Source organism: Triticum dicoccoides, chromosome 4B (genome assembly GCF_002162155.2).
Source record: "Triticum dicoccoides isolate Atlit2015 ecotype Zavitan chromosome 4B, WEW_v2.0, whole genome shotgun sequence".
NCBI lineage: Eukaryota > Viridiplantae > Streptophyta > Magnoliopsida > Poales > Poaceae > Triticum > Triticum dicoccoides.
In genome coordinates this window covers 48,949,975-48,961,707 of record NC_041387.1, presented here as the reverse complement: position 1 = coordinate 48,961,707, position 11,733 = coordinate 48,949,975, and the positions used below count along the sequence as shown (strand labels likewise).

Below are 11,733 nucleotides of genomic sequence, written 5' to 3'. Positions count from 1 at the left end.
ATTATGACGATATCTAAGGCAATGATCATGAACATAGGCATCACGTCTGTGTCAAGTACACCGACTACTGCTTGCATCTACTACTATTACTCCACACATTGACTGCTATCCAGCATGCATCTAGAGTATTAAGTTCATAAAGAACGGAGTAATGCATTAAGTAAGATGACATGATGTAGAGGAATTAACTCAAGCAATATGATGAAAACCCCATCTTTTTATCCTCGATGGCAACAATACAATACGTGCCTTGCTGCCCCTACTGTCACTAGGAAAGGACACCGCAAGATTGAACCCAAAGCTAAGCACTTCTCCCATTGCAAGAAAAACCAATCTAGATGGCCAAACTAAACCGATAATTCGAAGACTTGCAAAGATATCAAATCATGCATAAAAGAATTTAGAGAAGATTCAAATAATATTCATAGATAATCTGATCATAAATCCACAATTCATCGGATCTCGGCAAACACGCCGCAAAAGAGTATTACATCGAATAGATCTCCAAGAACATCAAGGAGAACATGGTATTGAGAATCGAAAAGAGAGAAGAAGCCATCTAGCTACTAGCTATGGACCCGTAGTCTGTGGTAAACTACGCATGCTTCATTGGAAGGGTAATTGTGTTGATGTAGAAGCCCTCCATGATCGAATCTCCCTCCAACAGGACACCGGAAAAGGTCCCTAGATGGGATCTCATGGGTACAGAAGGTTGCGGCGGTGGAAAAGTGTTGTCGTGGCTCCCCCTGATGGTTTTGGGGTATAAGAGTATGTATGGGCGAAAGAATTAGGTCAGGAGACCCACGAGTGGCCCACAAGACAGGGGGGCGTGCTCTACACCCCTGGGCGTGCCCTTCACCCTTGTGGCCGCCTCGTGGCTCCTTCGACTTCATCTCCAAGTCTCCTGGTTTGCTTCTGGTCCAAGAAAGATCATCGCGAAAGTTTTATTCCATTTGGACTCCATTTGGTATTCCTTTCCCGCAAAACTTAAAAACAGGCAAAAAAACAGAAACTGGCACTGGGCTCTAGGTTAATAGGCTAGTCCCAAAAATAATATAAAATAGCATATTAATGCATATAAGACATCTAAAAAGGTAATATAATAGCATGGAACAATAAAAAAATTATAGATACGTTGGAGACGTATCAGTTCTCTTCGCCAATATTTTTCATATATTTTGGAAATATTCTCCGTAAATTTTCAGTTGAATCTGAGAACTTTGATTCTATGTAAAAATAACACCATGACAATTCTGCTAAAAACAGCGTCAGTCGTTCCATTCAAATCATGCAAAATAACATCTAAAACAAGAGCAAAAGTGTCTGGAAAAGTAGATACATTTGGGATGTATCAGGATACCATCAGTTGGCGGCTCGCATGGCAGGCAGAAGGCTCAATGTGAAGCCCGATCTAGCTGGTGCGTTGACACTCCAATCAACCGCCTGCCGCCTGACTTCGATGACGACCAGGTCTTCCCCGAGGTCCTGCACCGGTCGCCGACCTCTGCGGAGACAGAAGCCCGTCGACACCGTTGTAAGAACGTGAAGGCATCGAGCCTTTCCCACTCCGGGGAAGACTTTGAGGCATTTGAGTGGGCAATGGCTAAGAAAACGGTGGTCGTTGCAAAAGCACTCTGCCTTGCTTCGTAGCAAGCCAATGCCGGTAGATGTCTTGTTGGGATCCCCTTCTTCTCGTCCTGCTCCAACAACAACAACACCAACTTCAACGACCCCTACATGGTCTTTGCCATGCACTATCGCTGACGTGGAGATGACAAGGGAAAGGGCAAAGCAAACCGATGAATCCTGTCCTCTTTCGTCATTAAATTTGTAATATATCTAGTAGTAGAATCCGGTGACGAACCAGCCGTCTCTTTTGCCGTTTGGCAATGAACTAACCGTCTCTTTTGGTTGTTTGATGCCATGTATGTTAAACTCCTCTAGTTATATGTATGATTTTTTTGCGAGAAAACTTTCGATCTATTCATCTTCAATCATGGTAGTACAACGAACACTATAAATAATAAAAATTACATCCAGATCCGTATATCACCTAGCGACGAAAACACTGAAGCGAACCGAAGGTGTGCCCTCCCTCACTGGAGCCAGGCAAAACTTGTTGTAGTAGACAGTCGGAAAATCTTCGTGCTAAGGCTCCATAGGACCAAAGCAACAAAATAGCAACTGCCATCGATGAAGAGTAGCATAGATCAAAAGGATCCAATCTGAAGACACTTGAACGTAGACGAATGACGACCAGATCCTAGCAAATCCACCAAAGACAGATCCACAGGCGACACATCTCTACACACCCACTGACGATGCTAGACGCACCACCGGAACGGGGGCTAGGCAGGGAGAACCTTATTCCATCTTCTAGGGAGCTGTCGTCGTCTCGCCTTCCTTAGCAGGACACAAACCCTAACAAAAGTTGAAGAAAGATGTAAAAACGGAGCCCTCCCACCGGCAAGGGCTGGGATCTGCTCCACTCCCATGGCCCTAAGGCCACCAGAGGCGAGGCGTACCAGCGCGACACCGACGGGAGGCAGAGAAACCGTAGCTTTGGGAAGGCGGCGGCTGTAGGGAACCACGTGGTGTTACAAAAATACAATTATATATTTGATTTTCGGTTGTACGTGATCAATGTTGCATAAATTTGTATGGATGGGGGAGGGGTGAGAAATGAGAAAGACGGCTACATACAGGGACACAAGAGCATCTTCAGCCACGTACCTCTAATTCGAGTCGTCAAACACCCGGGGACGCGCCCAGTCAGTGATCGGGCATGTCCGTTTTGGGCCCCTATTTGTCCGTCCGCACAATCACACTCCTCATTTTCTTCCTGATATGTCCGATCACGTGCATGTGATTGGTAGAGATGAAGAGAGAGAGATAGATAGATAGAGAGAGAGAGAGAGAGAGAGAAAGAATGAATAAAGAAAGAGAAAATGTGGTTTGGGGTGGGCTGCATCCAACATGGCGGACTGATCGGGCGCGCCTGGGTGCATCCACGAGCCCTCATATCCTTCCCATACTTGAGATGGATATGAGGGTTCGCGGACAACCCGGACGTATAGGGATGATATGAGGGTCCAGTTGGGTGACAATTTTTCTGCTCTCTCCTGTTCAGTCATTAATCGGGCACATCCGTGGGCATATGAGAGATCCTTTGAGGCGCCCAGCTGTAGATGCTCTAAGATGGGCGACCATGTTGTCCAACCAAATTTGCCTAATATCCACGGATTATCGAGGCTAAATTAGGGCATGTACAATATATAGCCCCAGGGTGATGCCTCACATGCCATGTAGGATCGGAAATCAGGTAAAGTAGGTTCAGATAGGGAATTAAGATCCTCTGCAGGAGGTGGGTGCTTGGAGAGAAAAAGTGTGGTCCGGTGTCAAAAGCTGAAAAGGTTGGAGTGAAAAGTAGAGATGCATGTGTACTAGTCTTAATGAGCCCCACTAGTGGTAGCTTGCATTGGGGAGAAAAAATAAACATAGATGCCTCAAACTAGTTTTTGTCATGGGGCATCTGTGTCCATATGCCACCATTGTACATGCCCTTAGAGCAACTCCAACACGGCGACCAATTTCGTCCGCGTACATCCGTCTCGGCCGCGGCGGACAGAAAAGTCGGCCAAACACGCCGACCCAAACGGACGAGCGTCCATTTTTCGTCCACCTGCCGACCCATTCTCGACCCATTTTTTAGCCTCATTTGCGTCGGTGCGGACACGAGACGGACGCATGCCAACTACTCCCCCTGGCTCACCAGTCGGTGGCAGCCTCCACCACTTTCCCCAAAAACCCTCCCGCCTACACGCGCTCCCGCTGCTCGCCATGGACGACGACCTCGATGTCGTTGCTGGCTCGCCTCCCTTGCCTCGTCCGGCATCACGACCGCCCCTCTAGCAAAGGCAAGCCTCGCGCCCCCCGCAAGGCCGCCACCGCTCCCAAGCCGAAGAAGAAGTTGACGCCCGAGCAGCGGGCAGGGAGTCGTTGAAGAGAAAGGGTCGGAGGCACGCGGTGGACGCAAAGGGATGAAGTAGTGGCCGCGGCCGCCATCGTCGCCGCCGCGCAGCAGGAGGACACCAACGCTCGCGTCGCGACGACAACAAGGGAGGCGCTGTTGTACCTAGGGTTAAACCCTGGCCAGCACGGGCTCATCAACGCCGCCGTAGCCGCGGCCAGCAGCGGCTCGTCTGCGTTTCCTCGGATGGTGCTGCCAGAGTCGCCCTACGCATCGACAACTCACCCGATTACCGGCTTCCACGTCTACCCGCAAGCCTCCCGCCTCTCCGGGAAATGCTCACCAGAGGTGAGCATGGTGGCGCCTTCCACGTCCGCGCCTGCGCCCATCAACCTCAACGCCACACCGGTAGCCGGTGGCTCGTCATCCGGTGGGGCGAGGAAACGCCCGCGGGAGATGCCAGCCGACATGCTCCCCTGCGCTCACAACCTGTTCGACAGAATGCCGGCGGCTGGCGACGATTATTTCATGCAGAACATCATCTTCGAGGGTGGTACGGCGGCCGCTAGAGGTGCCACCGCGGCTGGCTACGATCCCGATGAGACACAAAGCCAGGACGGCCGAGGGCCGTTCACGCCATCGACCTTCGAACAAGCTGGCATGCAAGCCGCCTTCATGCAAGATCAGGTCGGCCTGGACCTGGACGGCTTCCCGCTCGACCACGAGTTTCCGTAGGACTACGACCTCAAGGAAGAGGATGAGTTGGACATCGACGAGGAGCCTTTGTTCGAGGACGAGCTCGCCAACCAAACCGCCGGGGTGAAGCCGAAGCGCAAGAGCTGGCGGACGAAGGCATACACGGCGGTCGAGGACAAGCTCCTTTGTGAGTGTTGGAGGGACATTGGGCAAGACCCCAAGACAGGCGCAGAACAAAAGGCATCAACCTTTTGGACTTGTGTCCATCGCGAGTTCCATGAACGCAAGAAGTTTCCGCAGTACCAAATGCAAAGCGCACGCGGGTGGGTGTCCACTTCGAAGCGATGGAAGCTAATCCAACAAGAGTGCAACAAGTTTTTTGCCACTCTTGTGAGCATCAAGGCACGCCCCCATGAGTGGCATCGGCAAGACATGGTATGCAAGCAAGCGCCCCTCTTTGTGTCATTCCGTTTATGCTTGCATGCCCATTTCCATATCCATTTGGCAATATGCTTGCATGCAATTCATTTGCAGGCATTCCAATCTTTGAAGGCATTCAAGGTGCAACACGAAGGCAAGTCCTTCAACCTCTCCCATTGTTGGAGGGTCATCAAAGACGAGGAGAAGTTCAAGCCGCAATTTGCCGCCCTCATGGTGCGTGGGGGGAAGAAAGCCGAGAAGGAGGTTGAGGAGGGAGAGAAGGCACGACCGCAGGGGAAGATCCAACTCCAAGAAGGAGGACAAGCGGGATGCGGCGTCGATCGCCTTGATCGCAACCGTGGATGGCATGAAGACCAAGAAGGACTCAAAGGAGGAGAAGCGCCGGCAAGACAAGGAAAAGCAAATGAATGCATTCATGGAGATCCAAAGGAGAAGGCTTGAGATGGAGACGTAGAAGCAAACGAGGATGCTTGAGATGGAGACGGAGAAGCAAACGAGGATGCTTGACATGGAGGCAGAGAAGCAAGCCAAGATGCTAGAGATCGAGGCCGCCAATGCAAAGTCCAAGACAAAAGAGGTGGCTCTCGCTAGCATGATGACGGGGGGAGGAGATCGTGAAGGTGGATCTCAACATCGTGTCGCAAAGGAAGAGCCAGTGGTTCGAGAAGATGCAGGCCGACATGCTCAAGTTCGACGACGAGTGATCTATGGCGGCGAGCGTCATCCTTTTTTGTATGTCGGCAAGTGTGCTGGCATGGCCACAGCCGTGATGGCGTGGTCGTACTCAACTCCCACCTCTTTTTTGTGCTGGCATGTGTGCCGGCCGCTGGCAAGTACACCAACATGAACTTTGTGGTGTTTCTTAAAGCTAGCATGGCGACGGCATGTCCGCTGACATGATCTATGGCCACAGGCCTTTTTCAAATTTGTGCGCGGACGTGAAATGGGCCGCGGCCGTTGGGCGCACTGTTGACTCAAAAGAAAAACAGGGCGGACGACGAGCGGAAGGCTGACCCAAACGGATAAAAACGTCGTCCGTTTGAGTCTGCGCGTTGGATTTGCTCTTAGACAAGTGTGATACTATTGTAGATGACAAAATGTGTGGTACTATCAAGTAGTAGCATTGTCCACCATGGACATAAAATGGTTTAAGAACAGACGGCGTCGGGTCCACCTAGTACACGAGCGTGATGTCACTAGACCTAGCACAGTAGCACACTTGGTGCGCGTGAAGTAGACTATGACTACTCCTCCTGCTCCCAGATCTTCATCATAAGAAAAGGTTGGATTAGACACACTATTTCAGTTGAATGATCACTTCCTGGGGTCACGTCAAGGACACACTCCCACTCAAAATCCAACGAACACTACACACACATCTCTCTCTCTCTCTGTGCAAGAGCAGCCGAGGAACAGGAACAGCTAATGTTCCTATATTAAAACAGGCAACAACTGGGGCCGAACCATTATCATTAACAGCATGTAACCAACCAACCAACCACACCGACATGTGATACAAGCCCCAGCCGGATTCTCTTATTGGGACGTGCAAATTTGGTAGGCGTCTAGGTTAGGATAATATACTCCAAGAACAAGTCAGTAATTTTTTGTTTGTTTTCTGCTGGTTCTATGAATGAAGAAAGGAAAAAGAAAGATATGGGATATGACACCTAAGCAAGCGGTGGCAGGATGATGGCTCACAGTGCTGGCTTTGACCATATCCCCACAAACCCAGCTGGTAGTACTGCATGCATTTCAGACTGTAGAGAGGACAAGAAGGTGAAAAGATTACAAGATTCCTTGTGTTTTTGCTTACATATTCCACACTTCTTATTTTTCTTTGTAGAGAGAGAGAGAGAGAGAGAGTAGTAGTAGGAGTACAGTGGTGGTGGGGTGGCTGTGGGTGGGCTGGCAGGGGAGAAAAAAGGCCAAGTGTGCAAATAGGTGGCAGTACTGCGTGTCAGTTGGAAAGAGATCTCCCTGCCCTCATTCAAAGCTTGGTGTGCAAGAGAAGTACCTTCCCCTCCCCTCCCTCCCCCACACTTGTAACCAAAGCATTCATAATTTACTACTCTACCAAGTACAAATGCTGCTTGCTTCACCCAACAAATTACTCCCCGAGCCATTTTTAAAAACATATTAATCACCAAGTGTGTAAGAACAAAACCAACTCATGTCTAAACAGAAAATATCACTGCTGCATATGTAAAAATATTTTCTAATAGGCATTTTACCCTTGCTGAGTTGCCGTTTGGTCAAAGAGGAACCTTGTTCCATTTCAAACCTGCAGTTCAGCGCAGCTGGCTCAGCAGCGTCACATAAACCATCAATGAGGAATAACTGTACAGTAGCCAGTAGGTGCACCCCTTGTTCTTTCCTCCTCTCAAAACTTACCCCCACAGTAGTAGTTAGGAGCTGGGGCCCACATGGCATTGAGGGGCGCCCAAGGCCGGGCAGGTGAGATTAGAAGAACAGCGTCCCATTTTTTTACTCCCCTCCCAGCTTTATTTTCTCCTTCCCTCGCTACAGCTGCAGCTAGCTAGCTAATCTTCCTGCACACCAAAGCAGCAGAGGCCAGCAGTAAACTACTCCTCCTGGTACGACCCCCAGTCTCTCTGCGGTTACTTTTCATTAGCTGTTTGCATACGCCAAGGTTTCAGAAACGTTGGAAGGAGGGAGGAGGGAAGGGGGAGGGGGGCAGTTGAAGTGGTTAACAACCCAGCAGCCCTTTGCCAGAGAGAGAACAGAGCAGAGCGAGAAGGAATCATTTCACCTCGGCGGCAGGCAGGCGGGGGTAACAAACACCGCCTATTATTATTAAGCAGCGCAGCCCCCTCTTCTTCCTCCCCTGCCCTTCAAATCTTTCACCCCTCTTACCCCGCGGTCAAATTGCGATCCATCCATAGCTCCGGCGCGGCGCCAAGGAGAAGAAACCGCGAATTTTTTCAAGAAGAGAGAGAGATCATGAGGCCGCTCTCGCGTTCTTGAATCGTTCCAGCAGCATTTCCCTCCCGCTCTCCCGTTCGCAGGCAGGGGGGATTGATTGATGGCCTCCAGGAGGGCTGGTGTGGTGGCGCCGGGTCCAGGTAATTTCCAGCCAGTTTTTTTACCGGCCCGGACATCTTAGTATGTGTTCCTTTCAAGATCTTTACGCCGCCCCATACATGGCATGGCGGAGCGGTCAAAGCTTGTTGCTTTCCTTCCTCCCCGTCTCGGAGGGCTTCAACGCTGCCCTAGTTATTTCCCCGCAGATCCTACTCCAGCTATCCATCTATCTATCTATTGCATTCAAATAGCCTCGCCTCTTCCGTTCGGTTTTTCGACTTGGGAGTTGGGACTCCTTCCTACTTGCGCTTTCCTAGATGATGAAAACTTTGTGGGACGATCAAATCCTCTGAGAAGGTGGGTTCGTCTTGTGGTGTCCTCCTCCTGGGAATGCTGTGATTTTTTACTTTTTGTTCATCGAAGTAGGTAGTTTTAATTAGATGCAAGGTGCTGCTATTTTGATCTTCCTGGATGCTAGTGCCAAGCCACACCCAGCCAAAAAGTACTGTTGGTCAGTTCCTAACTTGTGTGGGAAGTTCTTCATCATGAAACATCTTCTTTTTATCTTTCCAAACTAGTATCTGTTCTTTTAAAGCTTCATATGCTTGGTAATGTTCTCCATGCCTAGTTCTTGAAGATTGGTTAGGCTTTTGCTGTTTCCAATTAGCTTTGGTGTTTTCGAGTCTTTTAGGAGGAGCAGACACCCACATCCTCATGACTTTGCTCCAAAGGGCCCAAGTTAGTGAATGTTGTTTTGCTAATGATGGGGTTATATCCTCTGTGTCTCCTCCTCCTCTCCCTTTGTGCTCTGCTCTGGGTTTAAAGCCCCACTTTCTGGAACCTGGGCTGCGTGCAGCAGATTTGGTTTGTTCCCCAAGGTTGTTCTGCAGCAGGCCTTTGCATGGACGGTGGATCCCTTCTTCCGGCTTTCTTTTGTCCGTTGATTGATAGGGATAGTGCCGGTGGTTCTTCAAGGGACCGGTTGCTTTTCACCTCTGTGTTGAGGATTACCAGTTGAGTTGTTCATTTGATGCAAAAGGGTTTTGCAGACTTTATGAAATTTCACTCTCTGTTCAAGCTGCATTTGTCTTTCTGTGCTCTGTTGGGACACTCTAGTGGTAGTGCTAATGTGCCTTCTCCCCCTTGTCTTCTATCCTCAACAGGGAACTAAGGAGGAGCTCTTGTTGTTTTTAGACTGTTGGACATGTATTCAGGCCAGCAATCTGATCAAGGTCCTGCTGCAAACAGTGGCAAAGAATTCTTGGAGGGGAATTGGGGCTCTGTAGCAATGCATCAAAAGATGGGGTACGACAGCGCGGCGTATGGGTTTCAAGCTTACGGCATGGAGTTAGAAGAAAGACCAGGTATGTACAGATCTTCTGCTGGTTAGTACTAGTTCTTATCATGCAGTTGTCGCGATACTTTTGAAGGTGACAATTCTGTAGTTGATGGAAACGTCGATAATTCTTGCAGGTACATTCTCCCAAAACATCCAGATGAGTGATGAGCATAGTGGTGGCATGAAGAAAAGGAAGGGAACAGATGAGTGCATTGCGTTGCTAAACCCATCAGCCAGTAGCAAGGTGCAAATGAGCTTTCGTTATGCTCTCATCTTCTTGTTCTAATCTAGATGTGGTGACTAACTGTATTGTATTTGTGGGTTTAGAATGTGGGTGATCAACAAACAAAGGTTTCGTCTCAGCCAGAAAGGAATTCGGCGGAGAGGGACAACAGGAAGATCTCGCCCAAAACGCAAAGCAAGGAAGATTCTTCGGATGGTGATGGCACTAGAGAAAATTATGTTCATTTCCGGGCAAAGCGAGGCCAAGCCACTAACAGCCACAGCCTTGCGGAAAGAGTAAGCTTCTGATTAGCACCATCAAGATCCCATTTCAGTTTACTTTATGTTCTTCCTGTTCTCATGCTTGAAGTTGGATGAAACTCTTTGCAGCTGAGGAGGAAAAAGATAAGTGAGAGAATGAAGCTTCTTCAGGATCTTGTTCCAGGGTGTAATAAGGTAACTTTTTTCTTTGTGGAGCAAGAACTTCTCTGCGACCAACTTGTACTCCGCGCCTTACCAATGTTCCTTCTCACAGATTACTGGCAAAGCCGTCATGCTTGATGAGATAATCAATTACGTGCAGTCATTACAACGACAAGTTGAGGTACATCCTGGAATATCATGCTGCTGCTTGTCTATTAGTCCAGATGTTATTGGGTTATTTCCGAGTATTTATGCCGTTTGTTGGAATATCATCATGTGCTCTAATGCCACTTCAAACTTGCAGTTCTTGTCAATGAAACTTGCAACTGTGAACCCTGAGCTTGGCTTTGATATTGAGCAGATTCTATCCAAACAAGTAAATTCACCGTACAACCATCCTAAATATTTTCAAAGATTTCTAGACCCGCCCGCTCAACGCAATTCTTGTTTGTAGGTGATGCTTTCTCAGGACAGGCGCCTTGGTTTCTATGGAGCTGACCCAGGATCAAGCGCCCTCATTGCTCATTTCAACCAAGGAATGATGCATCCAGACATGATGTGCAATGCTTCCAATCCAGCGGGTGCTCTGCACGGAACAATTCACGACATCTCCATGATGAACCAGGTAAATTCAGTCCATTTTTGATACATGCCAATCACATATAGCATCTGAAGCCATAGCAATGGACTTACCTGAACCCCGAATCCAGATGCCTGAGATGTGGGAGACTCTTCAGAACATTCCTCATATGAACTTCAACCCCGCTGTGGCTGCGGACAGCAGCACCAACAATGCTGGTATATGCAATGCCCTCTTTTCAAAATGCCATGCTTCCTAATCATAGTGATTGTATATCAAACTTACAGAAATGTTCCTCTTGTACTCTGCAGGTCCCATGAAGATTGAACAGTGAGTTGCTGGTATGACTCTGGAGTTGTTCTGTGAACCGTAAAGCGCTTGCAGAATCAAGTTTTGTATAGCTGGATGCCTAACCATTAGTTACCGGTTTCCTCCCCTTGCTGCCCGACCCCGTAGCGTATGGTTTATGGTATGGCATCGAAGGATCTCGTGTACAGCTGGGCTCAAGAACTGCTGATTCCACCGTAAATTTCTATTGCGTTAGCTTGTCGAAAGCAGGAACCCTGTGTTATTCATTAAGTACAAGCTTTTGGGATCAATTGTGGATGCCCTAAGCGTACTAAGTAGACTGGCTTATTAGTAGTATTGCCGTAAGTAGTGAAGTGACTTTTGTCAAGAGTTTCAGAGTTTCATGAAATCATGCATTACCAACGAGATATTCAAGAGCAGACTTTTCTGTACATTTTATGGTTCCTCCACTTTAAACTCATTATGCCGTAAGTGAAAGTTTGAGGAACAAAAAGTGCCATCAGTCAAGAGCATTTGTATAATCTCTTGAGCAAGAGCAAGAGATTGATGTTGTTTTCAATGTGTCTACAATATGTTGAAGATTAAAAAAAATATTAAGGGTGAAATCCTTGTGACCTTGTGAGTACCTTTTGAACTTGTGGTGCCTGCGCATGAAGCGTCCATCAGAAAATCACCATACACCTATATGCTACTGACTGATCTCCCACT

The 11,733-nt window shown here is 48.4% G+C and overlaps 1 protein-coding gene across 4 annotated transcripts; it reads left to right on the top strand.

Annotated features, from left to right (window-relative positions):
* Window positions 1-7,682: 7,682 nt before the first annotated feature.
* LOC119294921 (transcription factor bHLH49-like) lies at window positions 7,683-11,444 on the top strand. Of its 4 annotated transcripts, none has more exons than XM_037573216.1 (10): window positions 7,683-7,704; window positions 9,316-9,516; window positions 9,626-9,735; window positions 9,819-10,010; window positions 10,104-10,169; window positions 10,249-10,317; window positions 10,441-10,512; window positions 10,591-10,761; window positions 10,847-10,934; window positions 11,028-11,444. In XM_037573216.1, the coding sequence occupies exons 2-10, from the start codon at window positions 9,357-9,359 to the stop codon at window positions 11,048-11,050; spliced, it is 951 nt and encodes a 316-aa protein (XP_037429113.1). In that variant the 5' UTR covers window positions 7,683-7,704; window positions 9,316-9,356; the 3' UTR covers window positions 11,051-11,444. The 4 variants fall into 4 exon arrangements, with proteins under 4 accessions (XP_037429113.1, XP_037429110.1, XP_037429111.1 ...); XM_037573213.1 differs by lacking the exon at window positions 7,683-7,704 and adding an exon at window positions 7,818-8,193; XM_037573214.1 differs by lacking the exon at window positions 7,683-7,704 and adding an exon at window positions 8,304-8,509.
* The last annotated feature ends 289 nt before the right edge of the window (window positions 11,445-11,733 follow it).

What these genes read in the sequence shown, in the direction of transcription:
- LOC119294921 (XM_037573216.1), top strand. Translation starts at nt 9,357, where the DNA reads ATGTATTCAGGCCAGCAATCTGATCAAGGTCCTGCTGCAAACAGTGGC. An exon ending in TTGTTCCAGGGTGTAATAAG is followed by an intron (nt 10,170 to 10,248) that starts GTAACTTTTTTC and finishes TCCTTCTCACAG; the next exon opens with ATTACTGGCAAAGCCGTCAT. An exon ending in AGCAGATTCTATCCAAACAA is followed by an intron (nt 10,513 to 10,590) that starts GTAAATTCACCG and finishes TCTTGTTTGTAG; the next exon opens with GTGATGCTTTCTCAGGACAG.